This window comes from Ambystoma mexicanum, chromosome 3p (genome assembly GCF_040938575.1).
Source record: "Ambystoma mexicanum isolate Mex_15411 chromosome 3p, UKY_AmexF1_1, whole genome shotgun sequence".
In the NCBI taxonomy this organism is placed as follows: Eukaryota; Metazoa; Chordata; class Amphibia; order Caudata; family Ambystomatidae; genus Ambystoma; species Ambystoma mexicanum.
Window position 1 is genome coordinate 846,457,082 of NC_090925.1, and position 22,138 is coordinate 846,479,219.

The following is a 22,138-nucleotide window of genomic DNA, read 5'->3' on the forward strand; positions in this document are numbered from 1 at the left end:
AAACGCAGAATGGTGTACTAAAATTCAGCAAGCCCTCGCAGATAAAATCACCCTACTCCAAAATAAGATCAAAGCTAAAAAGGCAAGCCTCACCACTGGCTCCCAGCGAATTCACCTGACCCAGAAAAAACATCTCATCCTTGCACCCCCTTCTCCTTCTCGCAAGTAACTCCTAAGGAAGTTGAAGACATCATAAAAAGCCTAAACCCATCCCACTGCCAAGGCGATATCGGCCCTGCCTCCATCATTAAAGATGGAGGAGAAAACCTAGCCCCTGTCATCACCACTTTGATAAACTCCTTATTCTCTTCTAAGCAGGTACCCAACAACCTCAAGTAAGCTTGGGCTATGCCTCTAATAAAAAAAGAAATAATAAAAAAATGAATTATCAACCTCTACCCTAATGTGCCCACAAACTACTGGCCCATTACCACTGTCCCGTTCCTTCTAAAAATTCTGGATCTCGTGGCCTATCTGCAAATTCAGAAGCACTTCAAGGAGAATGATCTCCTAGGACTTCGGTTTCAGACCCAGACATGGAACTGAGACAGCCCTCCTAGATATAAAGATCCAAATTGACGAGGCGAAGGACAAAGGCAAGCTTGCAATCCTCCTATTGCTCGACTTATCTGCAGCCTTTGACCTTGTCGACCACCAAATTCTCACAAAGCTCCTTATCACAGCAGCAGCACTCTGCACTGACGCATCCGACTGGATTAAATCCTTCTTATCAAACCAGACCACCAGAGCCTTCTCTCCCTCGGCTTCAGCAGACACTACCCAGATATTGTGTGGTGTCCCTCAGTGATCTTGTGTGTCACCCACATTATACAACTTGGGTGTCGTCTACACTAACTCTGCAGACGACACCCAAGTCCTTATCCCCTGCACTGGCTGTTACGACCATGATTCCAAACTGCTGAACAACAACTATCTCGAAATCCAAGTCTGGATGGCCACCAACAGCCTTTGTCACAATGACGATAAGACTGAGCTAATGATCGTGGGTCCTCTGGCACGTCTGAATAAACTCGACACTAGATACTCATCTTTCGTCATTGACAGCAATATAATCAATGTCTCCAAAGAGATCAAAAACAATGGGGGTCTACCTCGATTCAACTCGTTCTCTCAAGAAACAGGTCAACAGTGTGGCGTCCGCCATGGCCTACACTAACAAATAGATCTACATCTGCAAATCTTATCTATCTACAAGTAGCTGCTTAACGTTAGCTAGAGCACTTGCTTTATCTAAACTTGACTACTGCCACACACTATTCCTGGGCTCCTCGGAATACAACCTAAACAAACTCCAGGTACTCCAGAATAACTCTCTGCGAGCTGCACTCAAGTCTTCCCAGATCATGTCACATTTCCACTCGGACACAGCGTCAACTTGCTACCCATCCGTGACAGAATCACACTATGCACCCTGGCCATCACGCACACACTACCAGATCATCTCACTCCCACAACTTGGTGGTTCCAAGATACAATCTAAAAACAGCCGGAAGAGCCAGCTTCCCTGTTCAAGCTGCCAAACGATGGAACTCAGACAGGAACCCTCCTTCCTCACCTTTAAAGCTAGCATAAAAATGTGGCTGAGTAACAAGCCTCCTCAGTAAAATGCACTCACTAGTCTAGCCGATTACTGTCCATCTATGCTGCGGCTCTGCCTTGTTTATTTTAGTTTACCTCTGTGCACTATCTCCTGTATCTCATTATCTCACCCACCTGTAACCAGGGTCCTTACTGTTGATGATCAAAATCTGTCTGCCTATATTGTAACCTCTACGTTTTTCAAGCGCACAGTTACCTCAGGATTTGGTGCGCAATACAAATAATAAACAAATACAAAAATGCCCAGTCAGACTAGGATGCGCCTGGCGTGGTCCGTATGACCAACATTGTTCAAATACACATCATGCCCTCACTGACTTTCGCTGCAGCACCAGGAGTCCTGCAGCTCTGGGCCTTTACTTTGGTTTCTTGTGCGACACTTCTTGCATTCTAGACTTGGTGCACGTTAATACCATGTTAAACAGTACTGGCATCAATTCAATGGTAAAGGAAATAGTCAAGGATGCTTAAATACCTACAAAAACAATATGCAGAACATTTTTCATGCATGCCGGGTATCGTTCACTGCACAAAACAGTAAAGATGGGAAATGTGTTTGGTGCGTTGCCCCGCTCCATGTAGGGATGGCACCGTCTCTGCCTGCACCAATATTTTGATGTTGGCAGAGAGACATGGGGGCTCATTTTTGGAGCATTGGAGCAGAGTAACGTTAGTGAAAGGCATTACCCGCCCCCCCCATTTTCATCAATTGGCATGGTGAAGAGGAGGCAAAGAATATAACTTGCGTTATCGCCGCTCCCTTCCTGTACACCATACAAATACTCCAGCATTCGTGCCTGCGTGCATTTTCACGCGGCTTCAAATGCTGGGAATCCCCATAAATTCTGCATGCTTTTCGCACCAGTAAATAGCAGGCGGACTCCATGGGGTTCCGTAATACACGCCACCTGCCATGCACGGATTTACTTCATTTTTTCTGCAGCGTGTTTGACCAGACTTCAGCATCAGGGACCCCCTACGTGTTGGTCTATAAATAATGGGTCGCAGCCGCAGAATTAAACAAATTAGCTCTATTGAGCCCTATTGATACCACCTGCATTTCTGTCCGTTGAAAACCTAGGCAATCTATAAGGATTGTTGGGAAGGAGATGGTCATATCCCACCCCCCTAGCCACTGTGTAAGAGAATAAACCACAGCAGCCATACGGGGAGATGCCCCCTCCACCACTGTACGGGTAAGAGCCCTATAATTTAAAGACATAGGCTAATTACATCACCCATGCCTCCGCCATGCAAACGTGGCGCATCTGCTTAGAACCCAGCAACAACAGTTCAGGCGGCAACAAATGTCAGACACCTGCTTATCTGTCCTATTTTGTTTTAGTATTTGCCTAATTTGAGGTCGTAACCGAGGCAGGAGAGGCAGGAGAGGCAGGGACTGGCCTACAATGATCTCTGGAGATTTCCCAGTGGGCCTCTGCATCATAGGCCTCTTCCGGTTTTATTTCCAAAGGTTCTTACGGGAAAGGGGGTGGGGCTTATCAAAATGTGTAATATGGGGCCCCTTTGAAAGGGATTTCCAGGGCCTCTTGGTTCCTAGACCACCCATGCAGGAATACAATTTACCTGGTGGGCTGCCTTCACCCCCACCCATGACAAAAATATGCAATCCTATGTTAACTACTTCATTTTCTTTTGTCCCAGTTACATTGCCTGTCCAAACTCGGAGCTTATCAAAAAAGGCTGGACACCTGCATCAATCAATAGGTTCTTTGGCTATCTGCAAGATGGGGAGGGATGTGAATGAATAGCATAGAGAAAGGAGGAGTACAGGGCGGAGACAGACAGAAGGAGAAAGAGTACTTACTGTAAACTTCCAGGACACTCTCTGCATACTCCATGCCACCAGACTCTGTGACAATGCATCGATATAGCCCGACATCACCCAGCCTCACCGCAGAGAGTAACAGCGAGGCATTGCCATGTCGGACCTGACCATGCTGGATCAGCGTCCGTCCCCGGTACGATGGGTCCTGGGGCTTAACTGAGCCGTTGTCCTCCTGGCTGCCACGGCGGTGATGGACCAGTCGCACCTCATCATCATAGTAATGGTACCAAAGGATGCTGGGCCTGCTGGGGTGGGATGGAGACACGCGTGTGAAGGTGCAGCCGAGCAGGATATCACCACCAAGGTTGGCACGATGGATCGGGGACGAGACAGACACCGATGGGGCAGCTGGAAAGAAGAAAGAAATGTTGAGTAGGAGTAGTAAGGAGGATCTGGTTGGGCGAAATGAGGTTGAGAGAAGTAGGGGAGCCTGAATGTTAGTAATGTAAGGTGCTCACACCTGTCAGGAAACGGCTGCCATGGAGGAGAAGAGCCCAAAAAAGCATCTCCATCTAGTAAAGAGAAAGAAAATAAATCAGCTCATGAAACCCGTCAAGCAATGTACAACTGCATGAACTGTGACTGCATGAACTGTGACTGCATGGCATGCAGTGGTGTTAAGTAATAATGCCTCCAATAGCATTAACTTTGGCCTCATACAAATGTACAAACTCTGGAATGGCATGAAGAGCAGCCTTAATTGGATCTGCATGCAAGTTTGTTAACTGAGACCTTGTGCAAATATGTTAACTGCATCGGTGTGCAACCTTTGGACTGAGTCTGTGGATAGAACGATTATAGCAACGCACAACTCATTTCATACTAATTGCCTGCAGTCCACAGCATTAACTGGCACTTGACCACAACCACACGCACCATGCACAGCTGCATTCTAAGTGACCACTTGCAACTGCATTTACTACAACCCTGAGCAAAAGGGTACCTATTCAGTGGGGAAAGTTGGCAAAAGTGAACAATACCCATTATTCTGGCAATAGCAACTAGCTTGCCAGAAATCGCAGGTTGATCTGAATAATGTATTCATGATTCGGACTTGCAAGGCCTGCTGGCAGATCCAAAATAGATGGATCTGATTTTAGTGGGCCAGTCGGAACCACTTATTTTCTCAGAAGGATTTGCAGGTGCAATGAAAGCCTTAGCAAAACAGAAAGGTGATGGCTGGAAGGTTTTGAATTAATCATAACCATGGGCATAGCTCTGGGCAACCCTCCAGACCATCGTTCTTCGCCTGCCAAGCCATTACAGAAGTGGAAAAACCATATGCAAATCAGGCTTGGTCCCACCCCCAAAGGGGTAGTCCAGCCCGAACTGCTAGGTCACATCCCTTTTGCACGAGACCACAAGCATCCCCAGACATGTTTCAGCCTTGTTGGGCATCATCAGTGAGGAGTAGCTTGGGTCTCTAGGCCCAGCAGGCAAGGGACCCACGTCTGGGCATACCCTTCCCACTCGGGGTGACAAAGCAAAACAAAAGAGTTGATGGCTGGAAGGTTTAGAATAAATCTTGACCTCTGGCATTGCTCTGGGCAACCCTCCAGACCATCGTTCTTTGCCTGCCAAGCCATTACAAAAGGGGAAAAACCATATGCAAATCAGGCTTGGTCCCACCCCCAAAGGGGTAGTCCAGCCTGAACTGCTAGGTCACATCCCTTCTGCACGAGACCACAAGCATCCCCAGACATGTTTCAGCCTTGTTGGGCGTCATCAGTGAGGAGTAGCTTGGGTCTCTAGGCCCAGCAGGCAAGGGACCCACGTCTGGGCATACCCTTCCCACTTGGGGTGACAATAGCAAAACAAAAGAGTTGATGGCTGGAAGGTTTAGAATAAATCTTGACCTCTGGCATTGCTCTGGGCAACCCTCCAGACCATCGTTCTTCGCCTGCCAAGCCATTACAAAAGGGGAAAAACCATATGCAAATCAGGCTTGGTCCCACCCCCAAAGGGGTAGTCCAGCCCGAACTGCTAGGTCACATCCCTTTTGCACGAGACCACAAGCATCCCCAGACATGTTTCAGCCTTGTTGGGCGTCATCAGTGAGGAGTAGCTTGGGTCTCTAGGCCCAGCAGGCAAGGGACCCACGTCTGGGCATACCCTTCCCACTCGGGGTGACAATAGCAAAACAAAAGAGTTGATGGCTGGAAGGTTTAGAATAAATCTTGACCTCTGGCATTGCTCTGGGCAACCCTCCAGACCATCGTTCTTCGCCCGCCAAGCCATTACAAAAGGGGAAAAACCATATGCAAATCAGGCTTGGTCCCACCCCCAAAGGGGTAGTCCAGCCCGAACTGCTAGGTCACATCCCTTTTGCACGAGACCACAAGCATCCCCAGACATGTTTCAGCCTTGTTGGGCGTCATCAGTGAGGAGTAGCTTGGGTCTCTAGGCCCAGCAGGCAAGGGACCCACGTCTGGGCATACCCTTCCCACTTGGGGTGACAATAGCAAAACAAAAGAGTTGATGGCTGGAAGGTTTAGAATAAATCTTGACCTCTGGCATTGCTCTGGGCAACCCTCCAGACCATCGTTCTTCGCCTGCCAAGCCATTACAAAAGGGGAAAAACCATATGCAAATCAGGCTTGGTCCCACCCCCAAAGGGGTAGTCCAGCCCGAACTGCTAGGTCACATCCCTTCTGCACGAGACCACAAGCATCCCCAGACATGTTTCAGCCTTGTTGGGCGTCATCAGTGAGGAGTAGCTTGGGTCTCTAGGCCCAGCAGGCAAGGGACCCACGTCTGGGCATACCCTTCCCACTCGGGGTGACAAAGCAAAACAAAAGAGTTGATGGCTGGAAGGTTTAGAATAAATCTTGACCTCTGGCATTGCTCTGGGCAACCCTCCAGACCATCGTTCTTTGCCTGCCAAGCCATTACAAAAGGGGAAAAACCATATGCAAGTCAGGCTTGGTCCCACCCCCAAAGGGGTAGTCCAGCCCGAACTGCTAGGTCACATCCCTTCTGCACGAGACCACAAGCATCCCCAGACATGTTTCACCCTTGTTGGGCATCATCAGTGAGGAGTAGCTTGGGTCTCTAGGCCCAGCAGGCAAGGGACCCACGTCTGGGCATACCCTTCCCACTCGGGGTGACAATAGCAAAACAAAAGAGTTGATGGCTGGAAGGTTTAGAATAAATCTTGACCTCTGGCATTGCTCTGGGCAACCCTCCAGACCATCGTTCTTCGCCTGCCAAGCCATTACAAAAGGGGAAAAACCATATGCAAGTCAGGCTTGGTCCCACCCCCAAAGGGGTAGTCCAGCCCGAACTGCTAGGTCACATCCCTTCTGCACGAGACCACAAGCATCCCCAGACATGTTTCACCCTTGTTGGGCATCATCAGTGAGGAGTAGCTTGGGTCTCTAGGCCCAGCAGGCAAGGGACCCACGTCTGGGCATACCCTTCCCACTCGGGGTGACAAAGCAAAACAAAAGAGTTGATGGCTGGAAGGTTTAGAATAAATCTTGACCTCTGGCATTGCTCTGGGCAACCCTCCAGACCATCGTTCTTTGCCTGCCAAGCCATTACAAAAGGGGAAAAACCATATGCAAGTCAGGCTTGGTCCCACCCCCAAAGGGGTAGTCCAGCCCGAACTGCTAGGTCACATCCCTTCTGCACGAGACCACAAGCATCCCCAGACATGTTTCACCCTTGTTGGGCATCATCAGTGAGGAGTAGCTTGGGTCTCTAGGCCCAGCAGGCAAGGGACCCACGTCTGGGCATACCCTTCCCACTCGGGGTGACAATAGCAAAACAAAAGAGTTGATGGCTGGAAGGTTTAGAATAAATCTTGACCTCTGGCATTGCTCTGGGCAACCCTCCAGACCATCGTTCTTCGCCTGCCAAGCCATTACAAAAGGGGAAAAACCATATGCAAATCAGGCTTGGTCCCACCCCCAAAGGGGTAGTCCAGCCCGAACTGCTAGGTCACATCCCTTTTGCACGAGACCACAAGCATCCCCAGACATGTTTCAGCCTTGTTGGGCGTCATCAGTGAGGAGTAGCTTGGGTCTCTAGGCCCAGCAGGCAAGGGACCCACGTCTGGGCATACCCTTCCCACTCGGGGTGACAAAGCAAAACAAAAGAGTTGATGGCTGGAAGGTTTAGAATAAATCTTGACCTCTGGCATTGCTCTGGGCAACCCTCCAGACCATCGTTCTTTGCCTGCCAAGCCATTACAAAAGGGGAAAAACCATATGCAAGTCAGGCTTGGTCCCACCCCCAAAGGGGTAGTCCAGCCCGAACTGCTAGGTCACATCCCTTCTGCACGAGACCACAAGCATCCCCAGACATGTTTCAGCCTTGTTGGGCGTCATCAGTGAGGAGTAGCTAGGGCCTCTAGATGCCAGAACTTGGCTGATCGACACTAGGCGAGAGCAGGAGAGTTTATGCAGTAGTCATAAAGTTACATATTTTGTGTTGCTCCCCCATTTCATTCCTCGTTTGTGATTTTGTTTTATATTGTGATTGTTTTATGAAGTTCTTTAAAATCTGGCGCTCCATCATGGACGGGTGAAAAACATTTGGATTGGCGTTCTCTTTCCACCCCAAAAAGAAAACAAAAGAAAGCCTTTGTGGAAAACTATTATGATTTGTATCCCTTTTAATTAACCTTCTTTCTTCCACCAGAATAAAGAATACAAATAAAACCCTGGTTAAAAACCTTTCCCCTAGTTTGCTCACTCCCCCACACAACTGTTAGCATAAATAATGCCCCCCTCCCCCCGCTTTCACTAACACAGTTCCATGGATATGTTTGGACCATTAGTGCACGTAGTGCCACAGGAAGAAACTATCACTGCCTGATCAGAAGATGCAAACCTGTATCTTTAAATGCACATGAATTACTAGGTGCAAAGAAATTATTATTACAAAAACATTTCTGTTTTCTAGTTCAAACATATTTGTGCCTGCTTACGAATTACTCCCATTGGAAACTGGACCCAACGTTTTACTCCCTAAACTATTTCATCCCCAACTTTAAAAAATAGGGAGTAAAATAATTATCTGGAGCACTGCCGAGATCCACTTCAAACGTGGAGTTTCTAGGTGACATACAAAGAAAAGCTAAAAAAAAACAACAACTGTGCAAGACAGTTAAGCATTAAAATTGCATGCCACATTTATTGTAGTGATCATTTATGGCCAGATTCATTCGTATTTGCTCATCCTAATTTATATCCAAAGCATAAAATAAGCAGTGTCGCGGAGCAATATGCTATGCAATTCTGTAGGTTTGCTAATTTGCACTTGTGTAGCAAAGTTAGCTATTTAAGTTACCCTGTTCAATGGAAGCACAGCCTTACCTTCAGAGCTCTAGCCACCCTCTTCTCTGTTCACTGCAAGTTCAAAGGGGCTATTGGAGAGAGAGTTCAGCAGTAATCATCCCTTTCACTCATGTGCCAAAAAGGCATGTGTGGGAGTGCTACGCACATTTTACTTTCAAATAATTGCAAACCAGAAATAATCAGGATAATACTGTTCTTAAAATACCTATATCCTGTCTGCCAAAGACCAGTATGTTTGAGTTATTTTTTTCTAAAGGCTTTCATTTCTGTTTCTAAAATGTAATAGGTTACTTAATGCATAGTTACAGTATTGCTACTATAAATCACTGCATTGTCTCCATGCTTTACAGTGAAGGTTATCTAAATCTCAGTGTCAACTAGATTTTATTTTGTTGGGGAATATGCATCATGTGATGAGTGAACACCGGGGAAAATGTACATGACCATGCGGCCAAATGCGTTGATGGCAAACATAGTCCTGTGGCCTACTGGTTACAAACAGCTTGCAACTGGTGCCCAACCCATGAGCGGATCCCATACACCTTGACATTCTATTTTACCATGTTGGTTTATACCCGCTACCCTGAGATGGCCACAAACTACAATATTCTGCCTAGTTTGCCCAGTTATCTGCCTGATATGCCATGCACTCTGCTTAGTATTTTACAAAATGACTACACAAGGCTAACTTGATATTTACTTAAAGTAGCGATCAATAGTTTCATACAGTCTATACATCTACAGACCTACTGCAAAACTGTACACTGTAGTTGGTCTCCAGAGCTCACTTTGCTCTTTGATTAGGATTGTAATATATTTGCACCTGCAGTAGAGAGAGCTGGCCAAACTGTTTTGAGAGCCTTTTATTATATCTATTTATTTGTGTCCGATCATGCAGCTAACCCTTTTACAGGCACTCATCCAGGGCTCGCAAAGTATTTTCACCCACACGCATAGTCGAGTAGATTTTAAGAAGGGCCAGTACCATTTGCAGGGGATGCTGGAAACTTTTACTTAAACTTTACTTTGCAGTAAATGTCAAATAAACGTTTCACTGTGCATGGCTGGCTTCTGGGTGGCAGCAGTGTGCCAAACTAAAGTGGATGTGTGGTGACATGCACCATTTTACAGAAAGAATGTGCAAGGCCTGACTTATCTCACTAATGTCTTACTTCAGCGGTATACAAAACTGCTGTATTGTTGCTCCTTTTAAAGTATGTTCTGGTGGCATTCAAAATATTAGTACAAAATTGCTAATGAAATGGGTTTGTTTGCTAATCAAGAAAAAATTAATGAGCAAACTCTGCTTATCAATTTATGCCTTGACTAAGTCCACACTGATATAACAATTCAATAAATACACATTACACAAATGTAAGATGCAGATAATTTGTATTTTATGGTTATTTATACTGTGCTTTCGCCAAAGCGCCATTACAATTAAAATAAAAACAGTACATTAATCAATGATGATATGGAGGTTAACCACCACAACGGGAAAGTCTGAAAGAATAAATAAGAGAAAATAGAGGAATAGTGTACAAAGAGAACAAAAGGGGCCAAGGACGGATCCTTGGGGAATCCCATAAAGAAGAGAGTGCAGAGAACAAATCTGTCTTGCCAAGATACAGAGTATGAGCAACCAGAGAGATAAGATTCAAACCATGCAAGAAAGGAACCAGAGATACCCAAGGAAGAATGGGTAGATAGCAAAGTAGGGTGATCAACAGTATCAAAAGCCACACAAAGATCGAGTAAAATCAAAATAGAAGAACGTTTATTGTGCATTTGGAAAGAAGAAAATCAAAGACTTGCAGAAGAGCAGTTTTAGTGGAGTGCGCAGGCCTAAAGTCAGATCGAATCGGAAGAAGAAAAGAAAGATGCAGATAAAACGAGATTTGAGAATAGAAAATCCGCTCCAAAAGCTTAGAAAGGAAATGAAGCAGGGCCTAAAATTAGCAGGGAGAGAAGGATTGAGTGAGTTTTTTTTAGAATAGGAATAACAGTTGCATGATTAAAGGAGTCAGGGAACACAGGAAGAAAGAAAGATTAATAAGAATAGTAAGATATGAACTAATCTGAAGATCGAGAAATCAGTGTAGAAGGAATTGGGTCGGAAGGAGAAGCGGTAGGATGATCATGAGCGATAAAATGAGCAGTGTCAGACTCAGTAAAAAGAGAAAAAGCAGAAAAGGAAGATGGAGAAGAAAAGAGAAAGGAAGGAGCAGAAGGCGGCGACGGAGACGGAAAAGAAGAGCATAGATCAGAGACATTGGTGGTAAAGTAGTTAGAAAGATCAGAAGCAAAGAGAAAGGAAGAATGAGAAGGATCCTGTGAGGAGAAAGAATGCTATTGTGGAGCTGATATAAGCGACGAGAAGGGGGAGACAAATGGAGTCAAAGAAGAGAAGTACTGCTTTTTGCTCGCAAGAAGATAGTCATACAAGGACTGAGCAGCAGATAATAGCTCAAGATGGAGATTGAAATGTTTTCCAACGGCGCTCGAGTTTCCAGAGGGAAGAACCAAGAGCAAGAAGAGATGGATTAAGTCAAGGATATAGAGTTTTACGCAAGGGAATGAAAGGACACGGAGGGTACAGCCCAGAGTAAAAGAGAAGTTTGAAAAAGAGTAAGAGCACAGAACGTTGAAAGTAAGTGGGGAGACGGAAGAGAAGAAATCAAAGTAGTTAAAAAAGATAAGTCAAAAAAGCAAAGGTCACAACGTAAAAAAACATTTAGTAGAGGGGCAAAGAATGGGGCCGAGAAATAAAAACAGAAAAGGACAAAAGAGAATGGTCAGAGGAATAGATAGGGTGAGAGGAAACTAAAATGTTCCAGGGAACGGAATAGAAAATGATGTCAAGAATAGATCCTGAAGAGTGTGATGGGGGACAATCAAGGGCAAAGAGATGCGCGAAGAAGAGTGAGTAGAACCAAGTTGCAAGTTAAAAATCGCTGAGCAGAAAAATAGAAGGAAGAATAGTAGAGAGAATAATATCAAGATCAGAAAAGAAAGAGGGGAAATGTCTCACGTGGGCGATAACTAAAAAAAAGAAATGGGAAGAAGCTTAACCAATGGTACCAGGATGGAAAGGAAACAAGAGGACCAGGCATGGTCTGATGCAGCCAGGATCAATGAGAAAGAATGCCTACCCCTCTGCCACAGCCAGATGGACGGGCGTATGGAAAGAAGTAGAAGGGTAGAAGGGAAAAAAAGAGAAGCTGCAGTAGTAATATTAGTGGAGGAAATCCAAGTTTCAGTTAGACAAATAAAATGAATAAATCGTTGAAACAAATCAAGAGTGGCATGAGAGTGATTACATAGCGATCTCACATTCCAGATACCAATGGAAATTGGAGAAGGAGCCTGAGTGAGACCGGATAGGTGGGGGTGGGAGGAGATGAGAATAGAGGCAGAACAGGATTGGTAATGAACAGAAGAGCAACAGGAAGTATTCACTGGAATATTAAAGGACATAGCACAGTGAAATAAGAAAACAAAATGAAAGAATGATACACACAGCATGATGCTGAATATATGACAGTCAATGACAGCAGTGAAGCACAGCTTTCCTCCTCCTCCTTATCCTCAGGAGGCACATATCCAACATGTTTCAATCCAATGGAAGTTTCTGGCGCTTCTTCAGGGGGTTCGCGACTGAATATTTTCACTATATTGCCATGGGTTAAGTGCTCACCTCTCACATGGTACAGCCTTTACTTAGCAAGTTTGTATCCCTAAGCAGGGCTACCTCAGATTTCAATCCTTCTGAGGTAGATGTGTTGTGTTCTATTAAATGGGGTAATAGTTGTTAGTCAGATTCTAATTGCTATACAGAGCGGTAATGAACCATTGTCCCATTTAATAAACCAGAGCAACATGGACCTTGAACGAGAGCTCAGTATGGCCCCTAGAAGCAGGTATTTCTTTTAGCACCCGGGGGTGCTAAGAGCAGGACAAAGACGCAAAAATAAAAAAAATAAAAAGGGTCAAGCATTTGACCTGTGGATACCAAGGTTTACTAAAAAAACTATGAACAAAAGATGGGAGCTGTGAAAAAGGAACAGGGTTTACTGTAGAGACCCTCAATTTCCATGACAGCAGTGGGGCGCTGCCGGTATACAGAGGGAGGCCAGAATGTTGCTAGGGCACAATGTGCAGTGGCACAGGGAGCAGAAATTAGGTTAGAGTACACAGGGGGGCGGATGGAGTGCGGAAGGGCCCCAGTGGTAAGGTTGACAATGGAAACCCTGGGGGATGAGGTGCCGGCCTACAGGGTGGAACTCAAACCTTTACCAGGAAATTCCATGCAGACTGATTGGCAGGCTGGAGGTCCCAGAGTGCCAAAAAAGCACTTGCATGCAGAAGGAATCTGGAATGAAGCACTATATAAAAATGTACATTATTACCATGGTCGCCACCTAGTAAAGCCCAATGTCTGAAGTAGAATTCTAGATATTGCAACCTAAACGAGACAATATAAATCACAGTTGTCCAAATATTGACTCCCTCATCAACAGCTAACATACTGATCCAAACAATTGTGATAATTATTTGCTAACATCACAATAACATTCACTTGATATTCAATCAACTGGTATACACAAGCCGGTATTATAATGGATAGTAGCACATAACAATGTAGATAAGCTGCGCTGCATATTTGGGTCTTTTCCCTTTTATACCGATTTGTTTTCTTTTATATTTTAGGAATCGCAATGTAAAGTACATACCAATTTTGAAAGTACATTGTTAGCCAGAAGGTGCAAACCACATGTTGGCTTAAGTGTGACTACATTTACCAAAATATTAAGAAAATGAGCCTGTACTTTTCGGGGCAAGTTAGCAATGAAGATATGACTGGCCCCTTCCACCTGCAAGACCCCACTCTTGAAACATCTCGCCAATCACTCCACTGAAGCCTACTTCTCTCCCTCTGGAGCTCCAGCCTCTCCTACCCATTCCACTTACCTCGACTACCCCCGCACCATAACTGCAAACCCCTTTGTGCATGCTCTATGTGCAGCGCGCCTATGCTGCTTAGCTAGGTTTGCACTTTAGAATCCCATTCATACATAGTGCATGTTTTTCTGATGTATTTGTCTCTTCAGCACATCGGTCAGAAGGGTTTGCATCATGCCAAACTGTTGCAAAAAACATTCGCAGTCACGGGCCATACAGCGATCACCACTTCCACCAATGCCTTAGTCTCTCTAAACGCAGTTCGGACTTCCCTTGCCAATATCCCTCCTTCGGCTGCCCCGTCTACCCTCACACACACACACAAACACACACACCACTGGCCCCTGTGAGGGCATCTTGGAGTAAGACACAGACAACAAATTCAAACTTCAAAATTAATGTCAGGATGGAAAAACGCCTATCTTGCCCTATACTATGGTGAGGTTTGCCTACAAAACCAAAACTAAGGAAAGTCAAAGTCCACAAGTTCCACTTAGGAATCTGTCTGTATCCAAAACCTTTGCTTGCCCTTATAACTAATCTTATACAATGTGTAGGGATTTCAGCAACAAACAAAATAGTGTTCCAAATAAAGTTTGGAGCTTGGTCCAGCTGGCAGCTTTTTTTCAGTTCCCTTCCCAAAGTATAAAGCAGTTCTAACAAAAGTCTTCAGATTGCCCATGTTCCAAATCAATACATGGTTGCCCAATACTCTGGGTTCCCTTCCCTTCCCAAAGTCCCAGTACACAGTTCAAAACACACCATATCCTGAGCTGAGGCTTGGTCCTCAGGACAATAAGCAGTTCCAACCTCACGGATCCCTTCCCAACAATAGAGGTTTTAATATGAAGGTGCTTCCCATTTTTCTTAATGTTCTGTGCCACACTTGCAACCTTTGCGTATAGCTGGACTTAGCACCACAAAATATTTAGTTGAAAATGGCAGTTCAATTAAATTCACTGTTTAAAGTTAATTTCCCAAAGTTCCATTCACTTTGGGTTAGAATACACATTGGATTTGCTGGCCTTGTTAAAGTTGCATTAACTTTAGAGTTCTTTAAACATTGGTTTCTTTGAAGTAACACTTAATTGTTCTATAAAAGAGTCTATTGCAATGTACATGTAATTCACTTTAAGAATTGGCACACAGTGTATTTAGTTATATGGTAAAGCTTAATTTCTTTCGGCATCTGCATAAGTAATGGTTTACTTTCAGTGCGGTATTCAAAAATGTGCAGATATATTGTTTAAACATAGATTTTCCGAACGGCATTCAAAATGGCTTAAAGGTTTTCATGTAAGTAACTCTGTTGTTATTTTCAATTAGAGCTTTGTTGTAATATGATATATGTTTTTGTAGTTTGCCTATAAATATGCCCAGTGTTTGGAGACTTTCGGAAAGATGCTCTCATCTGTATGCAACGGTATCGCAGATTTAAGCAAGCAAAAAGAAAATATAAATTTGCTTGAATTTCGTCTGTATGAAAAAAACAAACAGCCAAAAATGTTGAATAAATTTACCATTCGGTGCCTTATACAGAACAAGGGGAGCATGAGTTACGGGGGGTGATTGGTGCCCCAAACCCTTGTTCACTATAAAGGCATCAGAGGTTGCGAGGGTGTCCCCCGCTCCCGATACAATAAAGTGAGAAAGAAAAAAATGTAATAAGGAGGACCCTGCAGCGCCGCATGCACTGAAGTGAAGGGAACCGGCATTGCAGAAAGATGCAGGAGACAGCAGCACACAAGGAGATGTGCCGCCCACCCACAAGTAAGTAAGGGGTGGGAGGAAGCGGGTTATCAAATGAGTGAAAACTGAAAGTCATTTTCGTTAAATTACTTTTTTCTCCCTCGAACATTTCTAATTTGGTTAATTCATGGTAATCCATATGTGACCACTCAGAGTTAATAAGTCTTATTGTTCGCTGGTTTACAAGGATTCAAATGCGGAGACCTTCGAAAACATGCCTCACCATTCAAGCAACCACTCCGATACAAAATATCCTTGCAGGTAGGATCAACTTGCATACCGGCTTTCTGATTGCTTAGAAACTCACTAGTTGCTTCGATGCAAGTTCCTGCAGTGCAGATCTCACGGCCTTCTGGTCTTTGCTTCAGGGATCCACCTCCTGCCCCTCAGGGTCGGCTTCTGGCCCCAGAAGAACAAGCACCTTGAGAAATAGAAAAAGGGGCAGCCTTCTGGCATGGCTCCCCTTTCACTCCTCTTTTGGTTCCACAGAGCCCCAGTTTCCGTGCCCCTCTTCCCTGAACCATAAGCATGCTGCACACGGACAGCTCCTCGCTGTCCTTCTCGGCCGCTCTGCTGCTGCAATTTCACTGCCACTGCTTCTGTCACCACTTCTTTTCTCACTCTTATTTGGCGGGGCTTTTTATACACCTGCAGCCCCTTAACAGGCTGAAGGTGCATGTTTACAATTAGCCCTGCCTGACCATCATTAAGGGGACATGCCTGACCTCTACTGCTCTCCGCAGGCCGCTTTCTTGTCCCAGTACCAGATTGGTGAAAGCAACTAGTCTTCTTTACTCCCGGTTGTCTCTTCCTTGTCTCAATACTTTTTGTAATCATGTATGAAGAAATCAGGGGGGGTTGATTTATAATACCTGTATGGATTTCTGAACTCTGACCCGGTGGGCAGAGATTCAGAAAGCCAGCCTAGTTTTATGGAACAGATTAACCTTCTGCACAAGCCAGACCAATCAAGGTCGCATTGGTGGCAGTCAAGACTAGGTCTCAGGAGGGGTGAGAGTGACTGAAAGACCTCAATGAGCACACAGAGTAAAGCAAATCACTCCCAGTCAGGTATATATAAGAAAATAAGAAGGTGGGTGAGGTGATGCAGAATAGGTTCACACTATTCGTGGAGGGTCTCCCTGTGAGGGCAGAACAGGTTCCAGGAGTTGGGAATAGTTTGATAGCTCAGGCTTTCTGTGGAAAGGAGAGGGGCCCTCAGGGGACACTCATGCGTAAAAATTGATGGATGTGCTAAGGGCCACCGGTAAGGGTTGCAATTACTCACCGACCCCTGCGCACTCTGGATCAAGCTTCATCAGTCGAGCCCAATTCGGTTGCAAGTTCCAATGCTGCAATTTCACGGCTCTGTGGCTTTCAGCGACGAAGTTAGAGCATTGATTCCCAAACGGGACAGTGGCGATTTCTCCGCTCCTGGTGGATGGATCAGGCCAGTTTCACTGTAGAAGGCTTCAGGGCACAGAGGGGCACAGCTGCAATGCACTTGCAAAGTTTGTCACCACGGCTGGGCAACACACTAACTGCGTGCACGCCGGTTTGGGTGCCCCCTTTATTCCAGACCTGGGAACACCAAGTGTACGAAATTCGGTGGGTGCATGCCATGAACACAGAGCTTGCGATGTACCAAGTTTCAAGGGCCTGCGCAAGCTGGTCAGTCCATTGGTTGGCCCAGGGACACTTCTGAGAAAGCTTACTTGCAGGGTTTGATGAAGGTGCCGAGAATAGTTAGTCCCACTATTCCAATGGGTCAAAGCCCCTTCGCAGACCTTCTAGATCGATCAGATGCAGAGGGGGTCCAGCCGGACAACAGCAGGCTCAGGGTGCCAAACATAACAACGGGTCACCAGCGGTTCCTCGACTCTGCTTCTTAGTTTCAGAATACTTGGGTCCTATCCTTCGTTCAATGAGAACTCAAGAGATCAACACGGTATGGCTGTGGAGCCTTCTCTTATCCAGAATCTCCTTTGCCCCACAACGAAGAGGACCCAATGAGAGATCTGCTCACATACATGCACACCGTACGTGGACCAATTATGTACCACAGTGGTCCCAGGCATTCACAGCACATCAGACTCTCTGGCACCCAGGACTTGTATTCAAACCAGACAATCCAACCCACATCCTGGAAGCACACACACAAGGCATGCAGAAGCCCACGAAAGCTTGTTTTCTTGCAGGAGAATGCATGCCCAAATAAGGACTGACCTGGGTCGGCTCGACCTGGGGAAGGTGAAGGGGCAAGATGGCCAAAGAACCTTGTGGCATGGCCATTTTGGAGCCAGGCCATCTATTTGTGCCAAATGCGGTTTACCGGACAGGAAAGGGTTAAGAATACATGAAAAGATAAGCTGCCACCAGCCCTGTCCAAGGCACATCTGCACTTCTCCTAAAAAATTATTTGTGAGTATCTAGGGCCTTTAGAAATGACAGGAAGACCTAAGTGCACTATTCTGGAAGTTGCATTGTGCACTTGCAACATGTTGCAGAAAAGTTGCAACATTGACAAGGACTAAGGGAAACAAAGTCTCCCAGTACTGACGGTCTTTGAGGGCATGTCAGATTCCCCATAATAAAGTGAGCGAAAAGCCCAGGGGAGTGCAGCTGAAGGCTGTGCTCCTCTGGCAAAGTCAGACTATGGTGTATAACAGCATCAAAAAGTTGGGGGGCACACAACTGTTCGGAAAATTACACATGAAATTGAAACCTTTCCTAACAATACCAATTGAAGGCATAGGAACGGCTGGGTTGGTCAGTAGTAGGAAAAGGGGGATACCATGTCCCTCCTAAGGGCACCCCACTCCCAGTTTTCAAAGACACTCTTCCCCCCTTATATTTAGTCCTTTTGGCCTTCTTCCGAGTACGTCTGAATTGAGAACATCTCCTACCCTTTTTCTGGTCAATGGAACATGAATAGCAATACCCTATTACTGCCCAAGGAATAAAGGTTTCTCCCTGAAAGGGAGGTGGGGAATACCATGTCTCGCTCAAAGGCACCCCAATTCCAATCCCCAAGGACCCCCCACCGAGGTGATCCTCCTTTGTGTGTCTACCCCCAGGGTCGGTATCCAAGAGCCAAGGCCTTTCCTGGCCACCTGTGCAGAAGATCCTTATGGTTTCTCACACACCACAGAATACATTAAAACCCAGACACTGCACCACCTGGACCGTTTCTTCTCTGCACACTTCACCCTATCCCCCCCCCCAGACCCATGACCGCACCTCCCACTTACACCATTATGACCTCCCCCAATCTGCCCAGCCCAGTGAAATCACCCTTCAACCAATCTTCCAACACTCCTGGCTCTGAAACTGTTCACTCCTGTAGAATTCAGCAACCCTATCACATCCCGGACTCCACACCCCTCCCACCCTGCTGCCCACTTTCAACACCAACCTCTACCAACGGCCCGGTCACCACCCTGGACATACCCAGTCCCCCTTGCCATCACTGAGTCCACATCTCAGATGAGGGACACCAATGCAATCCTCTCACACACCCCACTCCACCCACCACCACCACTATTACATTGGATACTCCCTAAGGAACTGAACCTCGCAAGAACTTCTCACACACGCACACCAAGATTACTCCCAGTGGCCGCCTTCTCCCACAACAGAAACACATCTCCTTCACTTAACAACCCCTCACCTCCTTTCACCCCCTATGCTCCCTGCACCGGCCACCATCCTCCGATTCACAGCCATCAAACTGACCCTCCCCAGGGGATCTCTGCCCCTGCTCTCACTCACACACACACCCCCAACCTGTTCTCTCACTCGCCCCCTCTGTTCCCCCTTCCCCGCTGCAATTGGCCTCTCTAGCAGCAGACTTTCAAGCAGCCCAATTAATGCCAGATTCATCATCGAAAATCTCCACAACCTCTGAAGTCCCCAACATCCTTTTATATCACAGAAATGTGTTTTCGGAGAACTTCGGACCCATTGCGCACAAGGCCTTTACCCCAGGCTACACTCTCATTGTGCACAACAGAACCAGGGCAGGCAAGATCGCCATCCTCCACAAATCTCACCTCACCTTCTCACAATGCAAGGAAAAAGCCTGCCATGCAGACTGCAAAAGTCCTAAAGAAATTCCTCATCACCCCCTCCCTTACTCACAGCTTCCTACTCATATACAGACACCCCCTCTCCAGACACAACAGAAGTTTTGCCGATTCTCTCAGCGACTCCCTAGCGGTCATCCTGGTCACCCGCCCTTCCCTCACCATGCTAGGAGATCTCAACATATGGGTTGATGTTCCAATTAACTCCATGACAAGGCCACTCCAGGACAACCTGGAAGCCCTCCAGCACCACACACTCAGCAGGACATACCCTAGATGCAATCTTCAGCTAATCCAATCAAATCTCCACGATGCCCGCCCCACCCCATCCACTAATCTGGACAGACCATGCAGCACACTATCAACAGCAAGTCCGCCTTCCCGCCGAATATTACCTGGATCGTCCACCTGCCTCCCCCTGTGGAACAAGGTCATAGTAAACCTGGACTTGGCTGACTCCCTACCTAATCTTCCTTTCCAGGAAGGTCTGCCCTCCATCAGCCATTTTGACCAGTGGCTCACCAATGGCCTCAGACCTCTCACCCTCCACATAACGTCCTCTCAGACAGGCCCTTCACCCAGATGGTTCATCCAATCTCTCAAATCCCTCAAAATACTAAATCATACCCTGGAAGCAGATGCCGAGCCGACCCTTCACCCCAATAATATAGCGGCATACACCGGTCAGATCAAAGGCAGAAATCCGGAAAGCCAACAAATCCTTCCACCAGAATAGGATCTCGAACGCCCAGAACACAAGTATGGAACTACACAAGATCATCTCACAATTCAAAGCCCCTCCCTGCACCTCCTCTACCACTCCACACTCCCAAGCACTCAAACGCCCTCTTGGACCACTTCCACTACAAAGAAGTGGAATAAAATCACACCACCAGCGCTGCAAGGGTTCAGAAGGAGGAGACTGACACACAGGTGGCATAAACTTCTGGACAACGGACTATAGTCCCAATTGGCAAGTGGGAACTTCACCTGAGAGAATGACTCCCTTCTCCAGGTCTCAGTTCCTTTCCAAGATAGAAAACAAAGTTCCAGCTTATGGTGCTGTAGCATTCTCTGTTCATAGTTTAAAAGTAAAGTTCCACCTCAAACATCCTTTATTGCCTATAGTTGTCTTCACCATTGGGTTTCTAGAGAATGCCTCCCTTCTCCAGGTATCTTGTTCTCAGTATTTTAACAGTGCCAGGGGAATGGCTTCCTTCCCATGATCAGAGTGCCATCAATGTTGAAGGCTGAGTATTCGGGGCCCAATTCTTTTAGCACGGAGGCTGGCCCTACAAGGAGAAGTTCAGTCTTTTCACAAATTGAGACATAAGCCACTGGTCGCCATCCAGGCTTGGATGGTGGCGTAGGTGGAGTTCAGTAAGGTGGCGTCTCTGGTCTAGTTGCCAGAGAAAGGGATTAGAATGTGGGTTTCATCTGCCTAATTTGTGTTGTTATGCCTCTTGAGTCCAGAAGGTCAAAGAGAGGCTTTGTGAATATGTTGTAAAGAGTCAGCGAGACGCACAACACTTGGGGTACAGCACATCTGATGGGGGAGGTTACAGCGCATGTGTTTTTGGCAAATACGTTAATTACTCTGTCTTTTAGGAAGGAGGCTGTCCAGGAGGTCGCTTCCGGGGGGGAAAAGAAGCTGCGGATGTGAGGTGGTGGCATAGTATGTTGTGGTCGACTAGGTCGAAGGCTGGGGATAGTCTAGTAGTAGCAAGAGGGCCAGTTTCCTCTCCATCCATCTGGTTCAAGGAGTGCTGACTCGGTACCATGGCCTGGGCGCAAGCCAGACTGGCAGACTCCTAGGATGTGGTTTGATTCCAGATGGCATTGGATTTGAACATAAGCTGCTCTGTCGAGTATTTTTAATAGGAAGGGGACTGTCGTAGTAGGCCTGTAGATGTTAGAAATGGTAGGTTCAAGAGATTTTTATTTTTTACCCACGCTTCTTTGAGGCTGGACGGAACAGAGTGTGTTGCGAAGGAAGAGTTGATGAAGGCTGTAATAAATGTCCTCACATCTTTTGTTTTGCTATTGTCACCCCGAGTGGGACGGGTATGCCCAGACGTGGATCCGGTGCCTGCTGGGCCTAGAGACCCAGGCTACTCCTCACTGATGACGCCCAACAAGGCTGAAACATGTCTGGGGATGCTTGTGGTCTCGTGCAGAAGGGATGTGACCTAGCCGGGCTGGACTACCCCTTTGGGGGTTGGGACCAAGCCTGATTTGCATATGGTCTTTCCTCTTTTGTAATGGCTTGGCAGGCAAAGAAAAATGGTCTGGAGTGTTGCCCAGAGCAATGCCAGAGGTTAAGATTTATTCTAAACCTTCCAGTCCTCACATCTTTTGTTTTGTTAGTGTAATAAATGGAGCCAGGGCTGGCTTCTGCACAGTCTTTGATAAGGGTGGCCGGGCAGACATCCCCTTTACACCTTGATCGTTTTAGGCCTTTTAGGATATGTAGGATATCCTGGGAGGCGATGTTACTGAAACTAATCAATGGGTTACCAGGGATATTGGAAGTTGGCATGTAGGGGGCTTGTGTGTCCTGGCCGGAGTGT

At 46.4% G+C, this 22,138-nt stretch overlaps 1 protein-coding gene across 1 annotated transcript in view; it reads right to left on the reverse strand.

The window, feature by feature from the left end:
• Positions 1-22,138, reverse strand: part of LOC138580988 (butyrophilin subfamily 2 member A1-like) — a 226,456-nt gene that overhangs the window by 200,295 nt on the left and 4,023 nt on the right. The window contains exons 2-3 of the mRNA XM_069651966.1: positions 3,930-3,981; positions 3,449-3,817 (exon numbers count right to left, since the gene is read on the reverse strand). Coding sequence (XP_069508067.1) covers positions 3,449-3,817; positions 3,930-3,981 — 421 coding nt within the window. The remainder of the gene's footprint in view (positions 1-3,448; positions 3,818-3,929; positions 3,982-22,138) is intronic.